This window comes from Gymnoscopelus microlampas, assembly GCF_963454915.1.
Source record: "Gymnoscopelus microlampas genome assembly, chromosome: 3".
NCBI classification, from domain to species: Eukaryota; Metazoa; Chordata; class Actinopteri; order Myctophiformes; family Myctophidae; genus Gymnoscopelus; species Gymnoscopelus microlampas.
Genome location: NC_139940.1, coordinates 11,455,243 through 11,480,551, shown reverse-complemented (window position 1 = coordinate 11,480,551; position 25,309 = coordinate 11,455,243). Strand labels below are relative to the sequence as shown.

Below are 25,309 nucleotides of genomic sequence, written 5' to 3'. Positions count from 1 at the left end.
GCTGTGAGTATCTCCTGTCATAAATACATTGGTGCAGGTGAGCGTCCAATGTACTGAACTCCTCATAGGACCTCCGAACCATCCAGGACTTCCCCTAGAATACACACAGACACGGAGAGAAAGATATGATCATTTTATCCATCTCATCACCTTGAGTTTTGGCAGTGTGTGTGTGTGTTTGTGTAATCTTTGTGCCGTACCAATAAAAGTACCGTTTGAATGGGAATGTCTATTAAAGGGTTTCAAACCCACAAACAATAACAGTGAACATTCCATTACAACCCATATGGGGTTCTCTCATTCCCGACTCGACTTTATTAGTCAAAAATGTAAGCAGCACGGAGGTACAGAAAACACTAAAAGGATAACACAAAAAGGTCCTGGGGACTCGTTTCCATTGTGGTCTTATTCAATTCATCAACAGACAGAGCATAGAATATTAACACATTAATACACACTATATTTACAGAGGAGAGAAAGGAAAAACGGAACAAAGAAGATTGGCGGCAGTGTATGACCCCTCGGTGTATGACCTTTCCATTGTTACGCTAAACTGGTGGATGATATTTAGTGGGTTCATCCACAGGGCCTTACCGGCCTCATCCATCTGTACGTTTCCATCTGTACGTTTTAAGTAGTTGTTCCAATTCCAGTATCGGAAATGCCTCCGATAGTAAATGCTGGTGTTAGCGCGTAAGCATGTCTATGTATGCACCGATATCATGTAATTTACCACATAATGATATCTCATTCATTCTAAACAAATCTTGTTTATTTTGAATGTTATTGAGGTTGCGCTACTGTCTTATACTGTACCATTTAATGTCTTGTTTCCCTAAATTGTGGCTACACTTTTAATAATTTAAGGAATTGTATTGTATTGTATTGGAATATGTCTAGATTCATGTTCTTTTTCAGTTTTATTCTAAGTTAATTTTTAAGTTCTATTCATTCTCCGTATGTATGTTCATGTTTTTACAAAGCGTTTAAATTTAGCCAGGCCATACAACAATGATGGCAATCATATCACATCTGTTACTCAAAGAATACATATAACCTAATAATCTTGATGAATCCCTGTCACCCCCTCCATGATGAGCACCAGCAGCAGATTCATCATCCCATGATGCGAGGGAGATCAACTCGGTTGGTCATTTGTGCCAATAGCCATGAAGCTATACAATGAAGTCACCAGGCGTTCAACTCTGTCCTTGACTTAATGACTCATGCTCATGACTCTGCCGTTTCTTTTACTACTGGGATATTCACTGATCATAATTAGAGGCCTGCTAAGGCACACTGCTCTATATATTTTTTAAACTGTGGTTAGATTGTATATTCCTTATTATACTCACTGTAGATTGACATTTATAATGTCAGTGTACACACAGCCGCGCAACACCATTGTACATCAAAGTATAAATTAGGGCTTAAGTGGTTCAACCTAGATGAATTTTATAACAATAGTGAGTTCTTCCAGCAGTATAGATGAACAAAAGAGTCTGTCATCTACCTCATTGGAAAGATTGTATCAGCTACCAAACATGGAAGTGAGAGGAGCCCTGCAGTGTCAGCACTTCTCCAGCTCCTAGTAGCTTTGTGTTTTTATGCTACAGGGTGTTTTCAAATGGTTGACAGGGTTATTTGCTGAGTTTCACACTCTGCAGAACTGTCAGCATCAAAGTATCAAAGAAAATGGCATATTCAGCATGTATTCCTAAATGTTGGATTACATTCTTTTATACTGTAAAGACAATTAGTAATCTTTTAATGTTTCAAGATTTTGGTTTTTGGTGGGTGGCACAAGTATATCATTAATATTTCTGCGCTTAACCACGGTCTCTAGCATGCCTATTTTGGGCCAAACACTCAGCAAAAAGATTTGGTGTAGAGGGAAAAAAAGGATGGGACCTATTAGTATAGACCCCTGGGGGTCTTCGGTCAACGTAGTATATAGGCTTTAAGTGGTTAAGCTAGTAGCTAACCTCCTTGTCTTTTTATAAAGACACGCAAGCAGCTTCTCTAAGGTCAGTATGTGACTCGGCTTTACCCCAGCAGAATGGAGCAACACACGTTTCATTTGACAGATCCAGCTAATTTCACTGACACCATTGAGACACAGTGGAGACAATGCTCTGTGTAGCTTCCCCCACGAGTGTGTGTGTGTGTGTGTGTGTGTGTGTGTGTGTGTGTGTGTGTGTGTGTGTGTGTGTGTGTGTGTCTTACCTGACACGTGACCTGTACCATGAAGACAATGTCTTTAGCTGAGGAAGTCCAGCTGGTTTCACTCTGATCACTGTAATACTGCAGCTAAAAACACAAACACACACACATATATATAAACGCTCAACACAAATACATAACTACTTGGTACTCTTAGTATAGATAGATATAGAAAACGTTTTTAAGACTCATGAAAAGGTGTGCTAGGGGTATTAAGATTATCAATTATGCTGCTGATGTAAGAAAGTGGACAATTCTTAAGTATGAGAAAAGTATGTACTTTACTCCAGTTGGCACTGGCTAACCATAATCATTGACTAATGAATGATATGACTTGATCCCCCAGGCTATGAATGGACTATTACATTTTCTTTTTTCTTTTTTCTTCAGAAGCACTCAGACTGGAACCATTCATCATTTTGTCAGAAGGGTCATTAAAGAGAAGTGCTAAGGTTTTACTGCATGAAAAACATGGCCTTTAGCTTCCCAGCATGCACCTATCTCAGCTGACACAAACTTAGAAGTATAATTTAGCAGTATCTATGACGTCAGGTCAGTCGCATGCTTTCAAATAATGCCGCAAAAGGGTCAGAGCCCACGCCCCATTGGCTCGTAGTCCCGCGAGTGTCAGAATGTTTGACACGGATGTTCAGACACTAGCGCGGTTACAGTATATCAAGGCGGGGACGCTGCGGGAAACTGCAGGTCGTCTTTTAGATTGCCTTTTCAAACACCCTTCTGTTTGCGGCTGCCTTTGACAAAAGTCTACAAATAAACAAGACAAAAAAACGGCAGCGTTTGGATTCCAGGGGCGCGGCCTCTGACCCTTTGCCGCGTTATTTGAAAGGTCGTGTCAGTCACTCTCTAGCTCTCTCTGGGGGGGGGGGGTTGTTAATGAGACACACCTGTTGTTTATCTCCCTGGTTAAACACAATGGACTGTACCCTGTAATCAGCTGGATGTTTGATTAGATTCACGCCAGTCAAATTGTCTTTCAGTTCACTGAACACCCAGATAGAATTAAAGAGTATAACTTTTAACATCAATATTCAGATAAAGAAGGGAGGCGCAGAGCAAAGATAAGAGAGGAGGAGAGGAGATAGTGAAAAAAGAAAAGAGGTCAAGGAAAGAGGCATGTTTCTACATCAGAGAGAGAGGTACATTATGTACTTATTCTCTTTCATCTTTCTTTTCTTGAGGGCTCACACACACACGCGCACACACACACACACACACACACACACACACACACACACACACACACACACACACACACACACACACACACACACACACACACACACACACACACACACACACACACACACACACACACACACACACACACACACACACACACACACACACACAGAGCAGCTTATATTCCAGCAGGAAGAGGTATTGTCTCCTACTGTAGCAGAGTAGTAAAATGGTGCTGAATAATGGATGATGTGTGTGTGTGTGTGTGTGTGTGTGTGTGTGTGTGTGTGTGTGTGTGTGTGTGTGTGTGTGTGTGTGTGTGTGTGTGTGTGTGTGTGTGTGTGTGTGTGTGCTTGCGTGCGTGCATTTTACGGTTTGTCAGCTGCTCGAAAAACTAACCTGTTTGTTATTATGTCATATCGCAAACAGGTAGGTGCAAGACAGAGGGGTCTGGACTGGAGGTGACCTGTCCTGTCTCTCTGGGTAGAAATATGCTGGCTACATGTCATTATGACATCATAAACTTCATTTCTGGGCAATGTGCCAGCAAAGCATGGCTGCGTTGTTTGCATAGTCTATTTCTTTGTGTCAGGGAAATTATACACCTTGACCTTGCATGACCGTTTTCATGCATTTCTTGAAAACATCCAACACAGGGGAACATAATAATGCTTTTGTCCTTCAAAAGGACAAAAAATTACACACACATGCGCGCGCAGAGCAGACACACCTACCTGTATACCGGTAGATCCAAAGTCAACATTGTCATAGTGGAAGTGGGCACAGTCTGCCAGCTTGGGGAAGTGACCCTTCACAACTGACAACCTGGAGAGACACACACACACACACACACACACACACACACACACACACACACACACACACACACACACATAAATAGAAGTGACAGCAGGGTGTTATTCAGCTCAGTTTACACAGGGTGTTTTACAATACAGGCTGTTGGAAAGTAACTAACAAATGAATGACTCCATTCAGAAGGTGTTCTATACAACTACTGGGAGATCAGCCATGAATTTAACCACACGCACACGCGCACACACACACACACGCACACGCACACACACACTTCCTCTTTTAACACTGTTTCCCATGGGCGGTATGCAGTGCATAGACATAGTGTGTGTGTTTTAACTGATTTACAGTCATAAAGTGAGTGTGTGTGTGTGTGTGTGTGTGTGTGTGTGTGTGTGTGTGTGTGTGTGTGTGTGTGTGTGTGTGTGTGTGTGTGTGTGTGTGTGTGTGTGTGTGTGTGTGTGTGTGTGTGTGTGTGTTACAGATAAGCTAAACCTTTATTGATTCCCAGAGATATAGAGATATAGGTAGATACAGTGCTGGCCTAGTTGTACCTGTATGTGTGCTGCTGTTCTACTGCCAGATCAATCAAACTAACGTCTCCACAGGGATCATTAAAGTTTCATCACAACTCATCCACTCTTTTCATTCATCAATACACAGTTAGGTGTGAGATTAAAGATTTAGCATCCAACATCAACATCAGTCACTTGACGTTTTTTCCTGTGTGTGTGCGTGCGTGCGTGCGTTTGTGTGCGTGAGTGTACCTTTTGTTCATTTTGGTCTTGTGGTTGGCTGGAGCGACCACTGAATGTGTCCCTGCTGTTGGCTCACCTGAACCATCCAATGGATCACAGCTCCGAGCCTGGTGAGAGAGTGAGAGAGAGCGTGTGAGAGAGAGAAAGAGAGAGAGAGAGAGAGGGAGAGGAGATCAGGAAATGCATTAGATAAATCCCTATTTAAACATCAACAGAGGAGCCAGTTATCCCAGTTTGAGAACTTAATTTAAGCCACCATTGGTCACATGTCAATCATCATGTACAGCACTTTCACTACACATCGGTGAGTGAAACTGATGGTAGTCACATGGCTACTGGCAGACACAGACCGTGTCTTTGATGGTTGTTGTGAACACACAATACAAACACACTCTAACACTTTTAGGCCAGTAGTCAAGTAGTCAGGTTATAAACCTAAAAAAGTAAACACAAACAACAACGCAACGACAAATCACTGACATGAAATATACACACAAAACTATAAACCCCATCGGAAATATATATACTTATCGTCGTGTAAACACACTCTCACTTCGTACCGTCAGTCTATCAGAGCTCGCAATGTAAAATGACGAATGCAGCAATAACACCCTGGTAACTAGTAACACTGGTGCATGTGTAGAACACTTCGTCCTGATAGTGAGCATCCACTCCATTTACATCGGTTTGGTCTACCCATGTGTGTGTAACCTTCTGTTGATTAATCATGTGACTTGTGTATTGTCTTAAATGTGGAAACACAGGCTTTAGCATTGTTCTAAACAGTAGTCCCCCATATCCTCATCTGACCTAATCAATCAACATGTGACACTCAGGTGACATGTGTAAAGTCCACTTCTGTGCTGTGGCTTTTCGAATTTGTATTTGTACCTTCAGATTATAACTTCAGTTTATAACTCCAAATACGCAGTATTAACCTTCATATAAGCATGTATCAACTCCTAGAACAATAACTCGGCCTATTATTATAACTAGAAGCTCGGCCGCCCTTCGGGCGGCCGAGGGTCTAGCCCTTCGGGTGGCCGAGGGTCTAGTCGGGGACCGGCCTACACAGGAACGATGTAAATAGGGAATGAATGCTCCACCCTTTAAATCAAACCCCATTATACCTGTTGTCATAGGACCCGTTTTGGCCATAGGACCCGTTTGGTTCATAGGACCCGTTTGGTTCATCTATTTTATAGATGAACCCGTCATCATCTGTGTACGGTCTGATGTCATACTGAGGTCAGCACGTTGATGTTTCCATATATGGACACTCAGAGAGATTTTGTGTTGACTCATCTAGCGTATGTGATGTCAGAGCCTTTTATGAAGTGATGTCACAATGAGTCAGCGCTTGCTCCGAAACAGCCTGATGTCAGTCATCTCCGCATACGGAGATTCCAAACCTTTTGCGTTAGTTCCGGAAAACCGCATATCGGGTCGGGTCGAAGCCTAGCTAAGAACGTAGGCAAAGGTCTGAGCTATCTGCGTGCGAAATTGTGTTTCAGACACAGTGCCGGTTCCCCCTTTGATGCAAACCCCATTATACCTGTTGTCATAGTTTTATGCCCATATATGGAGATCTCTGTATCTGGTTGTCTGTGTCCCTTTATGCCCATAATGGAGATCTCTGTATCTGTCTGTGCCTTCGACTGTGTTGCAGACACAGTGCCGGTTCCCCCTTTAATGCAAACCCCATTATACCTGTTGTCATTGGACCCGTTTTGACTTTATTATGGAGATCTCTGGATCTGTCTGTCTGTTTCCCTTTCATGCCCATATATGGGGATCTATGTATCTGTTTGTATGTGTCCTTTTATGCCCATATATGGCATATATCTCTGTCGCTTTTTGTTTGTTTCTTCTTTAAGCAGAATATGCAGCCTGCATACATCTGCATCATTCAAGTCATCATCCCAGTCCCACGCTTTGTTGCTCTTTTCTTTTTTGTAGCGGGAGAGTTCAGCTTGAGTTTTTTTGGAGAACTTGTTTTTTGTTGGTCTTGTGCTGTTGATTTAGCTTGTCTTATGTTTGTCTCCCCCGTCTGCACCTCATCCAACTCAGATCTTGACTGATCCTTGTTTTCTTCAGTAAAAGCAGCACAGTTAATTCATTCTTCATCACCGATCTCATCAAAAAAACTGTCTCCTCCTCTGTCTGCTCCTCCTGTCTTCCCACCAGATGTTGACTGTTCCATCTGCTCCCCAGGAACACTGTCTCCTCCTCCGTCTGCTCCTCCTGTCTGGCCAGCAGATGTTGACTGTCCCATCTGATCCCCAGCAACAGCCTTATTAGCTTTCCATTTCGCATCCCAATCGAGTTTTGTAATTCTTTGGTTCATTTTTCTTTTTTCCTGCTCCAGTTTTTGTATATAAAGAAGGACTTGAGTCGATGTCTTGAAGGCCTGCTCCTGCAATTCCTTCCGGCTTTCCATGAACTTGCACTGATAATTTAGAAGTACCAAGTTGTTACGAATTATTTCTCCTTCACCGGGGTTTAGCTTTGGTAGCTTTTCTGGAGTACTCATTTTTTTTAGAGCTGCTATAGACTATATGCAGAGGTCTGTCAAGAGTGCTGGACTTAGCTTAGAAGCCGGCTTATATACTTTCATCTGTCACCTCGGAGTGAGAGGAAGAAAGACTATAGTTTATGCCACACTCAGAGATTTTTTGTTGACTCATCTAGTGTATGTGATGCCTTTTATGAAGTGATGTCACAATGAGTCAGCGCTTGCTCCGGAACAGCCCGATGTCAGTCATCTCCGCATACGGAGATTCCAAACCTTTCGTGCCGGATCCGAAAAACTGTGTATCGGGTCGGGTCGAGGCCTAGCTAAGATCGTAGGCAAAGGTCTGAGCTATCTGTGTGCGAAATTTGGAGTCTGTAGCACCAACCATGTGCTTTCAGGGCTCATCCATGCGATTCGGGCCAATTTGGATTCGGCGTCCATTGGCTTCAATTAGTAGTCAGGACTCCGCATATGGAGATTCCGAACCTTTCGCGTTGGTTCCGGAAAACCGCATATCGGGTCGGGTCGAGGCCTAGCTAAGATCGTAGGCAAAGGTCTGAGCTATCTGTGTGCGAAATTTGGAGTCTGTAGCACCAACCATGTGCTGTCAGGGCTCATCCATGCGATTTGGCCCAATTCGGCCTCGGCTTCAATTAGTAGTCACGACACGATAATAATCACAATAATAACCGCAAACTTCAGGCGCTGGAAGGCCCTGGATAATTCTACAGTGATCTTTAAGTTAACAATGCATCTTGAGCTCGCAGATCGGCTGTTTTCACAACAATGACAATTTATTTGACTTTTATACCTATACCTATACCTTTTATACCTATAACTACAGAATAGATTAGAACAAGATAAACATATATGTAAGCACACAAAACAAGTCTCATTTTAACGGTACAATTTGGTAGTGAATGTTGAAAACCGGGACATTTTTGTGTTTTAGAGATATTTGTCATGGACTTGGGAAACATAGCTTAAACCTGGGGCCAGTAAGCAAATTGGTGACAATGACAATGATGGCTTGAAACATGCTCTGGGCCCTAGCTTGCTGTAACCCTTATGCCTAAACGTATTAGCCATATTTTACTATTTTGAAAAACATTTTCAAATAGTTCAACTAGCCGATCTACATCGAGCTTGTAGATCGGCTATTTGAATTACTGGTATTTTAAAATGTTTTTCAAAATAGTAAAATATGCAAAAATAAATTAGGGATAAGAGGTAAGGCAGATGGGCCCTGCTCCCTATGTTTCCATAGTTCTATGTTTCCTGGCTGCTATGCCCAGCTCTATGTACAGTAGTGCATGAGAAATATGTTACCGACCTCTCATATGACATGGGCTATTATGGTACCTTGTTAAAGGGTTTTCCTCAATGTCTCTACATTCCACATCAATGGAGAGAAAGATTCTCAGAAATTGCCGTCCATTCATTCCAAAAGGGGGAACCTCTAGACTTATCTACTGTACCTTACTAAGCTCCATACAGTACCTCCACCCCCCACTCACACATCCCTGCTCCTGGGGTACCAATGCACCTCTATCACACCACACCTCACTCACCTACCCCACCAATCCCCCACTCTGCCTGGGCTCTCTCCGGGGTCAGAGCCACCCCTCTATGATATAGCGCACCAGATAATGTATGTTAGCAAGCACATGTAATTTTAACCAAATTCTGTCCAAACATAATTGTACATACTGTAATCTTAACTTCAGAAAATAAGAAAGGATGTTTGTATGTTTGGGAATGTTCCAGGAAGGCCCATGGAGAAAGAGTACCCAACAACCTTTTAAAAAGTTAACAGAATAGAAAGCCGTGGAACATACAGTAGGACTCTGGGAACATAGGAATGACCCTTCTCAGATATTGTGATTTCCTTTTTTCAACGTCACTGACTAAGTAAGAGTGGCTTATCATCGGTATTGGCTGAGAATGAGGGTGTCTATTCCCAATTCAATGCGCTAGACCCCTGGATTGCTGATGTGGAGTGCAACACCTACCATCATCTCTCAGTACTTAATGCATGTCTTAGATACCCAAGCAGCCATGCTACTCATACACCAAGGTTCCTTGGGATCAGACCCAGAACCTTGTGGTCCTAAGGTGAGTGCTCTACTAACTGAGCTACCTGGACATAAACAACGTTATTGAATTGACCATTACCTATTCACCTGAACAGTTTATGATGTTGTACATGATATACTTGTAATCACTGACCATCAAAACATACATGTAGACATCACCTTTTCTGTACTATCATGTTTGGTTCGGGAGTTATGATGCAAAATACATTATTTGGTAATGATGGAAAGTCAAATGGCCATCATGGCCACCAGGGGGCTTTTTTGCTATGGCTCCATATCTGAAAATGTTCAGGGCCCCACACTGTACAAGTCTACCAACAAGTCTTTCAGCTTTTATAAAAAAGTTAAAGATTTTCGTCTCAATCCACCGGACTAATAGCAGAGCCTGACCTGACAACCCTCCACTCAGCGCTTGACTATGGAATTGTACACATTGTTAACCCTATATACTTCGTTGACCGGGGTCCCTCGTGGGGTCTATACTTGGCCACCTCCTTTTTCCCCTCGACACCAAATTTCTACGCCAAATCCTTGCCTATTTTCACAGAATGCTCGCCTATTATGAGTATGACATGGCCAGAATAGGGACTCTATAGTGGTCATATCATGTGGTTAACTCTTTAACTGCCAGAGTCTATACATTAAAAAACACACCCACTGCCAGAGACTTTTCGATTTTCTTACCTTTTCAAGTAGTCACAGAATATTTATCTCCAGTATGATCGATCCCCTGACGGTTGCTAATCACAGAGGGTTTCACTGTGCCTCAGCGAAAAAAAGAAAAATGTTCGCTTTTATACGCCTTCGAAAATAGCATGTCTCGGCCAAAAATACAAAGTAAAAAAAAAGTACACAGGAGCCGAGATACAGAATTCTTAAGTAATAAGTTAACCAGGAAGTGAATGGAGCAGCAAATCTGCTCTTTTATTTGAAATGAGGCATTTCAAATAAATTGTGAGATTACTCCAAGATATACCATGTATATCATTATCAACCATGCTACTGAGGCAGGCAGTGAGCCAGTACATAACAAAAACAAAGTAAAATCCTGAGTATTGTCCTGAATTTAACTGTTAATTATTTTACACTCTCAGAGTTTAATGAACAGTGAGGATTCCACCGTAACCCAAATGAACAGTGTGCATCCTAACAGTTTATCTGATGTCTCTATGACATACTGTAGTGCTGTGGAGACTGTGCGCTTCTCTGGTTTCACCTGCATGGAAATAACAGCCGCACTGTGTACACAATACCTCTGAAATCACTCATACACACACACGCACATGGACACACACACACACACACACTCACGCGAGCATACCTGTGTCGCAATGAAGCAAAAATATGTATCTATCCTCTCATCTCATCTCATCTCTCTCTCTGAGTTTCTCAATCAGTAGGTTGTGGCCCAAGAATGTGTCCACAAAGACCAGCTTTAACAGAGGAATGGTGTGTTATTTAAAACACTGTTTCTGATCAAACTCAGGTAAATTCAACAAGGAGAAATGCGCCTAAACCTATGGCTTCCCAAACTGACTGCTTTAGTGTATTATTTGGTGTCATTAATATTTAATTACTGCATTAAAACAAAAGATTGCCATTTATGTTAACCACTTTCATCTGTCATAGCTGAGTGGCTATAGAGAGAGGCCACCTGGGAAACAGAAGGTTCCCGGTTCATGTCCCGGCCCACGTGTCGAAGACACTTAACCCCTTACTGCTCCCCGATGTGCTAGCCCCGTAGCGCCCACTACTCCTGATACTTAGGATGAGTTAAATGCAGATACATCATACTGTAGGTATCATAGGTATAGGCAAATATACAGTGACAAATACCCCAAAGTGGCGACCAAATTATTATTATATTATCCTGCTGTCCTTATTTTGGGAATAGGTAGGTTTTTTTTTAAACAATTTTAAGTGTTACAAACAAAACAAAAAAGAATGTAAAATCAAAATTTCCAAAAATAGCAGATCTACAAGCTCATAACATTGCAACACATTGTGAGCTTGTGTGAATCAAATCACATTCTTGGCTTGCCTATATTTTAATATTGCCGTAAGAGTAACAGTGGGTCTTTTTAATGTAATGCCTGACTCCAGCCATTTAATATCAGCAATGGAAATTCCTTTGTGGTCATCTGCCACATTCTATCAAATCACAGCTTCATTTTATTGACCTCAATGATGTTGTTTTCCAGTTTGTATATAGATCAGATCAATGTTGTGTGAGGCTCTGTCCATTCATAAGCAGCTATTAAAGCCGGAATGTTTATAATCATGCACTTTACCAAGTACGAGGTTCATACAAGGAACTTTGACAACACAACTATTAATACAAGACTACTGACACACTACATGGACATACATGTAGTGTGACATACAGGATTAACATATAGAACAACAGAATTATTCATACGCAGAACGATAGCAATTTAATGTTAAGATTACCTTGAGATGAGGTTCTAGACTGGAAGGATCTAACATTCAACTGTTCAGAGAGAGAGAAATCACTTCCCCTTTAAGTCGGGTGCTGCTGGTTGTAGTGTTCCTTATTCCTTATTTTTAGAGCACTGGTTCTCAAAATGGGGCCCAGGGACCCCCTAGGGGTCCTTGAGGGTGTTCCAGGAGGTCCCCAGCTATAAATGACTGATAATGTCTAGAGTTTAAATGACACCGAGGATTTTAGAGTGTAGATGGGTTCCAGAAAGAAATAAAAAAATATAGCATCAAATGAGGGTCTGTGGCCTAATAATGCATATCAAACTGGGGGTCCTTGAAATTAATGAATGGCTGTTTTAGAACATGCAACTGTTGTTGAGGGGTTAAATGCAAATTGAGGGGCGTTTAAGCACAGTTAAAGACTCATGAGGGACCGTGGTTGCAGTCGGTGCCAATAGGAACTGGAATATTTCACATTTCACTCCAGTAGGATTCATAAAATCTGTCCATTTAATGGAGGAAGAACTACACCACTCGCCTGCCAGACATAGGTCCTACGGGGAACATAACAGGCTGCAGTTTATTGCCTGGACAAGACTTTTTACTGGTTCAGAACCAGGGGGGGGCAACTTGCACGTACATCCAATGAGTCGTGTAAGGCCAACAGTGCCACATAGTCGACTAAATACTAAATCACAAGCACAGAGGGTTTTAAAAAAAAAATCAGATACAGGATCTGAAGTTTTGTAATCAATGACACATCGTCCACAATCCCACAAATAATGATTTGTCATTATAATGTTCTTATTTTGTTCATGTAAAGTGCGACGAAGGTACAGCATTGACTGTACTGATAAGACCCAATTATTGAAATCCCAAACATGGAATAGACTTGGAACATCCTGTATCGATTCCTGTAGTGTAAGTGTATACAGCCAGTGTACACTGTCTGACTTGTCAGTCTCCAGGTTTTGTACATAAGGAGTCCACTAGTATACATGTATGGCTAGGTCTAAGTGTTTCTGGTAATATTATTTACCACTCATATTGTAAGTGGAAAATATTAAGTTTGACAAAAATGTCCATCTCAAGCTGTCATGGTGATGACCCCTGCAACAACCCATTGGTTGTCTGTGAGCAAGCCAGCAGCTGATTGGCTCTAAGTGAGTATGACAAGTCAAGAGGAAAATGAAAAGTTAAGCAGCAGCTGATTGGCTGTCACTGACTACAAGATGAGTTAGCTTATAGCCACCTAAAGTCAAACCGCTAAGCCAGCCAACTGGCAATAATGACTACTAGCCACAGCTCAAATAGCTAAGCTAACCTGCTAACTAGACTATGTTTCATAAATCATATTATTTAAGTAACTATGTGTTTGACACAATAACAATAGCAGCACATCAACCAACTAGCTTTCCAACATTATAGATGTAGAGCTACCTGTTGCATGCACACACACCTCTACTGCAGTACACCTGCCATACCTTTTGCATCTTCCTCTTCTTAAACATGTTGTCTGTCTATGTCCGTTGACACGTTCACTCACTCATTCAACACCGTCTGTCTGTCTGTCCATTTATCTGTCTGTATATGTTTGTCATGTCTCTTTTTATCTCTCAACGAACGAGCCTCCATGTCTGCCTGCTGCTCTCACTGCTCTGTGTACTCAGGCAGGTAACCAGAGACCACACACACACACACACACACACACACACACACACACACACACACACACACACACACACACACACACACACACACACACACACACACACACACACAGCGTTGAATATTTGATGTTGTTAAGAGTACAAGAAGCATGGGTCAGAGTTGTCAGCCTCGCTCTCTCTCTCTCTCTCTCTCTGCTTGTCAGAAGGACAGAGCGTCAGTTAAAAGTCATGGTGGAGAACAGACCTCTGTTGGTGGTCACATGACCACTGACCTATGCAGATATGGGGTTTGAACCACTAACCCCTCTGTTCAACAGAACCATGTGACCCGACCTCTGGAGTAAGCACCATGGTATCCATGCCCAGGAGCATTTCTAGCATTAACCCGTTAACGTAAGACCTAAGGCCTATTCTACAAATGTCTTCCAAATCAGTAGTCCTCACACTTTCAAGAGTTTTCAAAACATTAAAAAAATAGCAGATGTACAAGCTCGTGCCGCGCTGCGAGCTTGTATATCTGCTATTTTTTAATAGCCAATGTAAACATCTAAAATTACACAGGTGCTTTCGCAGTTTTAACGGGTTAAGCATAAAGCACTGGTTTATACTTCAACGTATGTTGCTGGTGCGCAGGTAAAAGAGCTTGCACAGTATATATTTCCACAAATAAAAAACGGAAATGTTTTGCCTATAATGACCAAAATAGAGATGCCAGGTTGAGAGGTTAAGATGAGAGGCATCACCCATGGTTAAGCCCCCCTCCTGATGTCACTGTGTCTATCCAGTCACATCATTCAGTTCAATCCTGATCAACATTCAGTTTAAAAACCAAAGATGTGGCAAGAACGAATTAGCATAAATACAAATAATAAATATAGCTGCAAGCAGCGATAATACGGGGCCAGTGAGAGAGAGACAGACAGACATGGAAACTGGAGAGAGAGAGAGAGAGAGAGAGAGAGAGAGAGAGAGAGAGAGAGAGATGGAAACTGGAGAGAGAGAGAGAGAGAGAGAGAGAGAGAGAGAGAGAGAGAGAGAGCCATGGAAACGGAATAGATTGAAGAGAGACATGGAAACGGAATAGATTGATGAGAGAGAGAGAAATGGAAACAGAATGGATAGATTGGACATCTCAACCTATTGCCATTAACAGGAATCGAACTCTCAACCTTCGGACTAGGATAAGGATAATTCCTTTTAACAGGTCGTTCATGAAAGTCCTTGTGGTCTTGTTTCCAATGAGAACCTGTGAGCAATTAGGGGTTAAGAGTCTTGCTCAAGGACAAATTTAATTTCATCGACGCATATGCTGGGATGGCCTGGAATCGAACCTGGGGCAACCAGGGCCTCTGGTTCCCTAGGCGTGCTCACTAACCACCCAGCTATGGCCGCCCCATGATAGGCTAGTAGGCTGCAACACTACCTATAGTGCTATAGCTTTGTCCAGGCTGATGTTGTCTGTTGAAGATCATAAACTCTTGCCTTCTGTCATGAACCAAGCCAACACTAAGATCACTCGTTCACAAACCATTTACCAATAGAGAAATTGTATGTCTCCTCGCTACCGAAAACAGTGAAAGCAGCCGATCTACAAGCTCAGAAACACGTTGCTATCTGAAAAGTTTTGAGATTGTAGATCGGCTATTTTCAGAATGAAGTATGTCATACGTTGAAAAAACGTACTCTCAAATAAGCATTTCAGGTTATCTTTACCATTTGCACATGAATTCATTGATACAGTCATGTTGTTTGCAATTCAACTTAAATTAAGTCTGCATCAAGTGAGGCTTGAACTGGCGACCCTGAGATTGTGAGGCCTTCATTTAAGGGAGACGCCATTGGCCCAACAGATAAGTAACTGTGAAAAAGGAGATCACACAGATGATACAGTTTCACGCAAATAGCTGAAAAATCCTGGGTTTAAGTGTTTTTCAAACTGCTCAAAATTGCGGACAATCTAAGGGCGGAGCTTACTGGTCAAAGAGATAGATGTGTTCCTCATGAGTCAAGGCACATGTGTAAGCAAGTTTCACGACTTTCGGCCAAACAAGGCATGACTTATGCCTGTTTAAAGTCTGCCTTTTCAAAAAATTGCTATAGCGCCCCCTTTTGGCCAATTGGAGTGAGATTGGTTTCAGTGATATTTGGAATGACCCTGTACATTTCTGCCAAGTTTCAAAGAAATGTGAGTCTGCATGTATGTTTTAGGCACAGATGAATAATTTTCATAAAACTGTAATAGTTAAAATCTATCTCCTCCTGGGATTTTTGAGCAATCTGCACGAAACATTTTACACATGAACTTTGGACCACTGCCTACAAAAATTTCCAACGGATTTTCCATAAGTGAAAAAATGCAGAAGTTAGGAGCCAATGACTGTTTTTCATATAATTCAAAATGGTGGGCGATCTAAAGGTCAGAGGTCAAAAGTCAGACCACGAAAGTTGTCGGGCATGAAGAGACGCATGTGTGTATCGAAGTTTCATGGTTGTAGGTCAAACAGGGCATGAGTTGTACCTGTTCAAAGTGGGCACTTTCAATTGAGTGCTATAGCGCCACCCTTTGACGAATGAGTGTGAGAATTATTTCTTGGTAGTTTTTCATGAGCATCTACCATATGGCCGAGTTTCGTAAAAAGCGTATGCACGGTTAAGCCAGAACTGGCAAAAACAAGTATTTTTCAAACTGCTCAAAATTGCGGAAAATCTAAGGGCGGAGCTTAATGGTCAAATCGATACGTGTGTTCCTCATGAGTCAAGGCACATGTGTAAGCAAGTTTCACGACTTTCGGCCAAACGAGGCATGACTTATGCCTGTTTAAAGTCTGCCTTTTCAAAAAATTGCTATAGCGCCCCCTTTTGGCCAATTGGAGTAAGATTGGTTTCAGTGATATTTGGAATGACCCTCTACATTTCTGCAAAGTTTCAAAGAAATGTGAGTCTGCATGTATGTTTTAGGCACAGATGAATAATTTTCATAAAACTGTAATAGTTAAAATCTATCTCCTCCTGGGATTTTTGAGCAATCTGCACGAAACGTTTCACACTTGAACTTTGGACCACTTTCTACAAAAATTTCCAACGGATTTTCCATAAGTGAAAAAATGCAGAAGTTAGGAGCCAATGACTGTTTTTCATATAATTCAAAATGGTGGGAGATCTAAAGGTCAGAGGTCAAAAGTCAGAGTGTGAAAGTTGTTCAGCATGAGGAGACGCATATGTGTATCCAAGTTTCATGGCTGTAGGTCAAACAGGGCATGAGTTGTACCTGGTCAAAGTTGGCATTTTCAATTGAGTGCTATAGCGCCACCTTTGGACGAAAGATTGTGAGAATTATTTTTTGATCGTTTTTCATGACCATCTACCATATGGCCGAGTTTCGTAAAAACCGACTGCACGGTTCAGCCAGAACTGCGAAAAGCGGCAGAAGAAGAAGAAGAAGAAGAAGTGACAGAATAATGCGAATAACAATACGTGTCCAGAGCAGAGCTCTGGCCCCGTAATAAATAAATGCAGCTCATTTTATCTGTTAGGTTCATATCTTCAACCCAGTGCAATCGTATCAGCCAATATGTTCTATTATTTCCATGTCCAAAAATTCTTAATAATATTAACTATAGTATTATTAGAAAAATAAACAACTTTTATTTCAGATGTAACTTTTAATACATTTATTAATTCACATAAGTCCCATTTTATTTTTTATCTGGTAATGTCGTCAGCACCAACAAAGAGAACTGAGAGACTAAGGGGGCGACCCGAAAGTGGAATGGTAGGGCACATACCACATAGGCTCTTATGCCTGATTCCTGTTTTTTAAAGTTTAGAAGATATGTGGATGCTATTGCACAGTCTTGTGGACATGCTGCCCCAACATTTTACTGCTTGTACCTGTATGAGTGAGTGAAAATATTCTTGATTCTTGGTCGTGATAAATCAGTCAAATATTTACTTTGATGACTAGGGGCCGGGGCGAAAGGATCGGTCATAATCTGTTCTCATGTTCACTTCTCCCATTGGAGTCAATAGACTCGGAGAGGACCAAACAACCGTCCACCAGTCTCCTTAAAGGGGCCGACAGTGGCAGAAATCATGTGACACAGATACAGGAAACGACTCGCCTTTCTGAACCATCTCTGGTTAAACCAAACACACACACACACATACACACACACACACACACACACACACACACACACACACACACACACACTACAAGCACAGAGAGCGCGGTGTGTTCATGTTGAATGTGAACCGTGTGTTCAGGGCTTTGACAGAATTATCAGTATTATCAGCGTACAGCTGCCTCCCGTCTTTTGGCCCTGTGTGTCAAATTGTCAGCATAACAGGTCGTTTTGGAGCAGCTGGGATTTGAATTCTGACTTTCAGTCAGAGGTAAACACATGACCATGAAAGGTTGATTCTGTTGTGAATCCTTATGATTAGTATTATTGTTATTATCCATTGGGACATGAGGGAGCTTACACCGAGTGGCTGGACCAGGTGAGCTCAACCAGGTGCAGACAGACTGACAGACAGACAGACAGATGAGGCTGGCAGTAACACAGACAGACAGACAGACGGTCAGTGAGGCAGGCATTGGTGTCCCTGAACAGAATGGAAACCAGCAGTAGTTTCAGAACCAGTTCTCTGTGTATGACCTGACATACACTCACACTTAACACATTAAGACCTGAGGCCAATTCTACAAATGCCTTCTAAACCAGTAGCTCTCACACTTTCAAGACTTTTCAAAAATGTAAAAATATAAATAGCAGATGTACAAGCTTGCAGCGCGGCACGAAGTGACGCACTGTGAGCTTGTATATCTGCTATTTTTGAATAGCCTACACAAAAATCTAAAATAGCAGACGCTTTCCCGCTTATAATGGGTTAAGAACCATACCGCCATCAATAGTCTGTCAACATGGAACGGACAGTTCGTCTTGACTGTCTGAGGCATTGATCAGTCACATAAATGACTGCAGACTATTCAGAGAACCTGTGTACTCACACAGACAAGCAGGCATAAAAGTAGACAAAGGCAGGCAGGCAGGCAGGCAGACAGACAGACAGGCAGGCAATAGACACACAGACTGACAGATATGATGACTTACCAGACAGTCGTGTCCAGCTTACAGTGCCTACTATACAAATCTACAGGTCCTCCCTCAAAACACACACACAAACAAAGAGAAACATACACAGCACACGTGTGCACGCACACACACACACACACACACACACACACACACACACACACACACACACACACACACACACACACACACACACACACACACACACACACACACACACACACACACACACACACACACACACACACACACACACACACACACACACACACACACACAGGAATAGATAGGCTAGTTGGCTTTCAGTAGACACACACATGACTGTTAGCAGTACAGTCTGTCTGTCTGTCTGTCTGTCTGTCTGTCTGTCTGTACCAGTTAACATTTGTACTGGTAGCAGTCAGTCAGTCTGATTGTCTGTCTGGTCCAGACCTCTCTTCTCTCTCTCACCATACTCTCTCTCTCTCTACTGGAAGAAAACAGGAAATGACACAACAAACTCAAGTATATTAAAAACTCTAGTCATTTCTATAGTGAAGGACAGGGAGAGAAAGAGGAGAGAGGGGGGGGGTGGGGGGGCAGGAAGAGAGAAGGAGGGAGAGAGGTCATTAACTGCCATGCCTGAAGGTGTTCTGGCAAACTAGGTCATCTTCAGTCTGGTAGTCACCATGTAAAGCAGGTCTGAGGACCTAACTGAACACCTGGGCATGATGGGGACCCAAAACTAGGTCAGAGGTCCTGGACAAAAGGAACACTTTAACCAGTTTCAACCTGATGTCCCTATTCTGGGCACCTCATTATAGATAAAATATAGATACAGATTTTCAAAAATTGCAGAAATAGCTGATCAACAAGCTAGCGCATTGTAGATCGGCTATTTTGGCTATTTCTGCTACTTTCGCGAGGCACCGTATATATATAAAATAGCTCTTAACCCATTAAGGCCTGTGTCATTTTTTGATTTGAGCTAAAAAGCATTCTTTTACACTTTGGGCTATTCAAAGATAGCAAATATACAAGCTCATAGCGCGGCACCGAGTGCCGCGCTACGAGCTTGTAGATCTACTATGTTTGAAAAATCGTGAAAATCTTTGAATATATATACCCATTTTTACAGCGAACATTTTTAACTCAAATCTTTGCTTCTGGGGGGGTCCCTGGAACAACCTATTTTGAGATGGGGGTCCGCGGCGAAATACACATCATTTTGGGGGTCCTTGACATGAAAACGTTTGAGAACCACTGATATGTAGAAACGTACGTTTTTTCAAAAGATATTTGGATTTGAAGACATTTTGTAGAATCAGCCTCAGGTCTTAATGTGGTTAACAGGGATCTCTCTAAATACGAAACTGCGTGATAACATCAAAACAATCACATTGCCAAATCTCTGGCAACGTGTCGTTAACTGTCAGTCATCCTGAACAGCAGGTGGTCCTAAGTAACCCCATTCTCAACAATACAAACACAACACATTCGCACACACACCAACTTACAATTAACTACACTACACAACACAACTCACTCACACAATGACCACCACCACAACGTGCAATCACACAATAATAACTACACAACACAACACAACTCAAAACACACAATAACTAACACAATAATCCCAGGATAACTACACGTCACAATCACACACTGCCTCCCTCCAGCAGACAATAGAGGAGAAGGCGAGGGGGGGGGGGGGGGGGGGCTCAGTGAAGCAGAAGAGATGCTACTCATTGTCTTCCACTCCTCTTTCTATCCTTCATCAGTTCATTATAAGACAAAACAGGATAGATGGACGGTGGGGCGGTGGGGTGGATGGAAGGAAGGCCTGGAGTTGAGGAAGAGAGGGATAAATGGATGGATGGATGGATGGATGGATGGATGGGAGTGAGTTTTACAAGGAAGGATGGCTAGATGAACGGCACAGAGGAGTGGGGGTCAACTCAATGGTTAATTGGGGTGGAGGAGGGGTGGGGTGGGTGGATGGACGGACAGACGCAAGGAGGTCAGTAAAGCAGAAAGGACATCTTTATTGTCTTCAGGAGGTGAGCTGCTATATAGACAGACAGATCTTCTCTTTTATTCTTATTGTATTGTCATCCACACAGCTGAGGAAGCTTGAAGTACAAGAATATATGTAAACACCTTGAACAAGGCCTGCAGGTCAGCAAGAAGCACACCCAACAGTCCTACATAAGTAGGTTACCGTGAAGACCATGGCTGTAGGAAGACAGATCCAGAGTCAGTATCAGTAAAAAGAAAATGCAAGAAAACCCACCATTAAAACAATCAACAAGCAAAATACATGACTACCGCCAGCGACCAATGACCGACAATCAATACATGATGACCACTGTCAAATCATAAACGACCAACAATCAATACATGATTAACTCAAAGTACAAACGATCAGCAATCAATAAACAACTAGCGCACTGTAACACAGTACACCGTGAACAATCAATAACCAATACACTTCTACCATCAAAGTACACAAAGACACAGGATTCAGGATGTGAGCATGTGTACACACAGGTCCATGCATGTGTTTGTGTGACTAAACTAAACGCATATGAACAACCAGGGACTTTGATGAAACATGGAACTGTTCTTTTATAGGGAAACACCTTCATTCACTGTCATCTGGTTGGTTGATTTGCAGCCCTGCTTGTTTATATTTGTATCTTTTATAGAATTGAAGCAGGCTACTTTGCTGGGTGTTTTAATTGTGGTGTTTATTTATGTATTGTCTTGTTGAATGTATGCATTGACCTGAGCAAAACAATTTTCCCTTGTGGATAATAAAGACATCTAATCTAATCTAATCTATAAAACAGAACCTGAATCTATCTTTGTTTCCCTGAACCCCCCCATAAAATGACAAATTATGACACTGATGTGTTAAGTCTATGTTTGATCTAAAACACATTCACACCGTCAAGCCACATTTTCCTATTGTTATCTACTTTTATTAGGTGTGTGTGTGCGCGTGCGTGCGCGTGTGTGTTGGGGTTATAGGGATGCAAGCGGTTGCTGTGTCAGTGCTGAGCCGCGCCAACAAACTGATCTCTACACAGCATACAGGATTAAGAGACAGACAGGGAGCAAACTGACAAACACCACTTTATGTTACTCTATGTCCATATAGGGTGTCAGTCAGTAGTACTGTATGTCCATAATGTAGTGTGTCAGTACTGTATGTCCGTGTAGTGTACGATGGAATATAATATAAAGTATAAAATAGGGTGTAAGTGGTTAAAGCCATGAAAGATTGTGTGAAATACATGATTTTCTTCATCCCTATGTGTGATTGTTAGGGTAAACACACTGCCTTGTTTAACCACTGAATCATAAAGCAATATGGGGTTCAATAAAGCGAAACTGTGATTTGATAGAAAAGGGAAGACAACCAAAAGCCTATTTTAATTGTCTGGAGATGTTTTACAATGCATTACATCCAAAAGAAAAGTAAAAACAACAACACTGTAACTATGTTTTAAAAACATTAGGGTATTTTATCCTTCTGTAAATTGCGCACTGTTGTTGATTGTACGACCAGGAACTAATACTAATTACCACAATTATTTATTTGAATTCGGTTTTAACTGTTTGAATGTAGAAGAGGAGAGAAGAGGAGAGGAGGAGGTTGGATCCTTTGACATTCCAGAGGGTCTCCCTTGGAAACCCCTCTTTCACACCAGCCTTCCCCTCCTCCTCTTCTGCTGTCCAACTCTCCCTCTCCCTCTCTCTCTCCTGCTCCTCCCCTCCATGTTTTCTCCTCGTAAACCTCCTCAGACAGAGACAAACAGTGGTCTGGTGAAAACAACAACCAGTACCTCCTATACTGGGGTTGTCAACGCTCCTATAGAATTACCACCAGTAAAAAATAAATAAATAAACAAACTTTAATTATGTTCTTTTTAAAGTAGAGAGTTCAGTTCCTTTTATCTTTACAGAGACAGTAACTGAGGAGATACCGTACACTGGAGAGGAATGCTATAGCTATAGCGCAATCGGATTCCAGAGCACACACGCTCAGTTCTACTACTTCTTGTTAAGACTTCCAAAAGGAGGATTCATTGCACCAATAGAAAATAACTGAGTTCAAGGTTGGGCCTAGAGGCTTTGTGTCAGAGGAAACTTACTGAGGTCTGTCTGTAGTAACCAGGTGCATCAAACTAACAGAAAGTCAACAGCGTGTCACACCACATCTCATCAGAAGCCAGAGGATCGTGCCCTCGGTTCTCGGCTGGCCACGTCTGATGAAAACGCCAAATTTGGTCCATTCACAACAAAACAAATACTGTTACTCTCCTCCCAAATGTAATCCCATACAGAGTTCACACTTCTCTAGTCTGAACTGGCTGCATCATGTCACAACTGGTCACATTACAAAGCTTAAGAACACATGACTTGTCTTGTCAATACCACAGCAACTGAAGCACTTTCACAGGTAACTACATATTTATGCATAATATTTAGAAATAGGCCCCATGCACACAGCACCTCAAATTGTGCATCACTATGTACATCACTATGCTATTTTTCTTTACCTTAAGTTCTACTTATTGTTGCCATTATTCAATTATGTCTTTGTAATTATTGTTATTTCTGCTACAATGTTGAGGAACCAAAACCAGATAATTTTACTTTTGTGTACCTACTTGTATATGGATGTACAGCACATGCTGGTAGGACAACTGATTATTTGATTCACCTTGTGTGAATAGAATTTGCGATCAAAATGATCTCAAATAAGGCGATATAGGCGAAAATCAAACGTTTAATTTATAATCTATTTTCTTTCTCAATACATTTGCATTGTATTGAGGTATATGAGTGTGTGACTGCTTTCATGGTCGGCATCGCCACAACATTGGTGTGGGCTCCTTGCTTTGTCTTACAATTAAATAATATTAGAATAAAGACAAACATTCACATTTTGGTGAACGTGTAGGCTTAAGTAGCACACATTGAAGACGTTTTTACATGATGCTTGTTAAACTAAAATCAATTTCTTCGATCGGTCAATGGATTTTTCGTGTAACGGTTTCACCGCTGACTGAAACACTGACTGCTAGGTAGACATTACAGACTGATGTATGTCCCTTTTCTTCAACACCACAGGCAACAGCAACACACACACACACACACACACACATACACATACGCCAACAGCATACTAAACACACACACACACACACACACACACACAGCCTCAATGCCAGCTGAGAGAAAGAGAAAGAAAAACACAGTCACACTCTCCATACAAACGTCGTCACTCTCTCACACATACACACACGGCCTCAATGCCAGCTGAAAGGGAAACAGACAGAAAGAATGAATAACAGTCTCTCTCTCTTTCGCGCACACGCACACACACACACACACACACACACACACACACACACACACACACACACACACACACACACACACACACACACACACACACACACACACACACACACACACACACACACACACACACACACACACAGCTAGCAGAGTGTGCATGTGTATAGGGATGGCATTTAGACATATTTTATACTTTGTTGTATAATGGTGTCGTGCACCAAAAATAGCACAGTACAAAATCACTAGTCACTAGTACGCATCATGACGCAATTTGTGCTTGCAGATCTACTATTTTAAACATTTGAACATTTCACACGCACACCCCTAAAATAGGGACTGGGCTGAAAGTGGAACAAATGGTTAATTGGTTACTACTGTTTGTTGTTGCACAACGGATACCCAACAAAAACGATATCTTCAACTGAAAAAAAAAAGTTTGAAAATACATTCTTTTCATTGAGTGATGTTAGTTCAGAGGGTCGGTCAACTTTGGTGTGGAAGATTCATTTCCAAGGGGCGGTTACAAACAGATTCAGACGTTAGAGCAAAAAAAAATAGAACTTTCTATACTTTCTCTGATTGTCACCCACAACTCTGGGGTGAGCGAAATGCAATTCAAAACCAGACCAATTTTTGCTGTGGCAGATTTGTCTGGTTTCAAGGCTACCCTTTGTCTGTCATTGGTTGCATTCTAAAATGTTGACTTTGATAGAAATAATAAACAACAATCGCTTTAGGATTACTTAGTTGGCAAATGCCTTCCCACCACTTTATGTTCATATTGCTTCATTTCTTTATCTCTAAAAAAGGATTCTGCCGGAAATATGTGTGAACAAGCATGGAATGTGTTATAAGCAGCTAGTGCAACCACCAGCGCTTGGTTTGCTCTTGAAAATGACAGATAGACCAACCAACAGTGTGGCTCACACTAGCTGTGTGGTCGCAGCTTAAAACTGCACAGCAGAGGAAGATTTATTGATAAAAAGCCTTTCCCCATTGAGCTTTTGCGTTTTTTTGATGCGCCATAATTCTCTTCAACAGAAATACTTGGCTGGAGAAATGGTTAACACGAGACAGCTCTGGGTGTGGTACTGTGATGAGATGCTGAATGACAGTGTGTGGAAGAGCGCACACACAG

General features: G+C 41.9%; 1 protein-coding gene across 8 annotated transcripts in view; it reads right to left on the bottom strand.

Moving 5' to 3' along the window:
* Positions 1 to 25,309, bottom strand: part of arhgap33 (Rho GTPase activating protein 33) — a 58,013-nt gene that overhangs the window by 22,445 nt on the left and 10,259 nt on the right. For 3 of the 8 annotated variants that reach the window (XM_084052554.1, XM_084052559.1, XM_084052555.1), the window contains exons 1-5: positions 13,532 to 13,600; positions 5,004 to 5,101; positions 4,158 to 4,248; positions 2,227 to 2,310; positions 1 to 94 (exon numbers count right to left, since the gene is read on the bottom strand). The exon at positions 1 to 94 is cut by the window's left edge and continues 44 nt beyond it. In XM_084052554.1, coding sequence (XP_083908680.1) covers positions 1 to 94; positions 2,227 to 2,310; positions 4,158 to 4,248; positions 5,004 to 5,101; positions 13,532 to 13,558 — 394 coding nt within the window. In that variant the 5' untranslated portion in view covers positions 13,559 to 13,600. Of the gene's footprint in view, positions 95 to 2,226; positions 2,311 to 4,157; positions 4,249 to 5,003; positions 5,102 to 10,289; positions 10,340 to 13,531; positions 13,601 to 25,309 lie in introns of those variants that run through there. The other 5 variants (XM_084052556.1, XM_084052557.1, XM_084052553.1 and 2 more) reach the window with 4 other exon arrangements.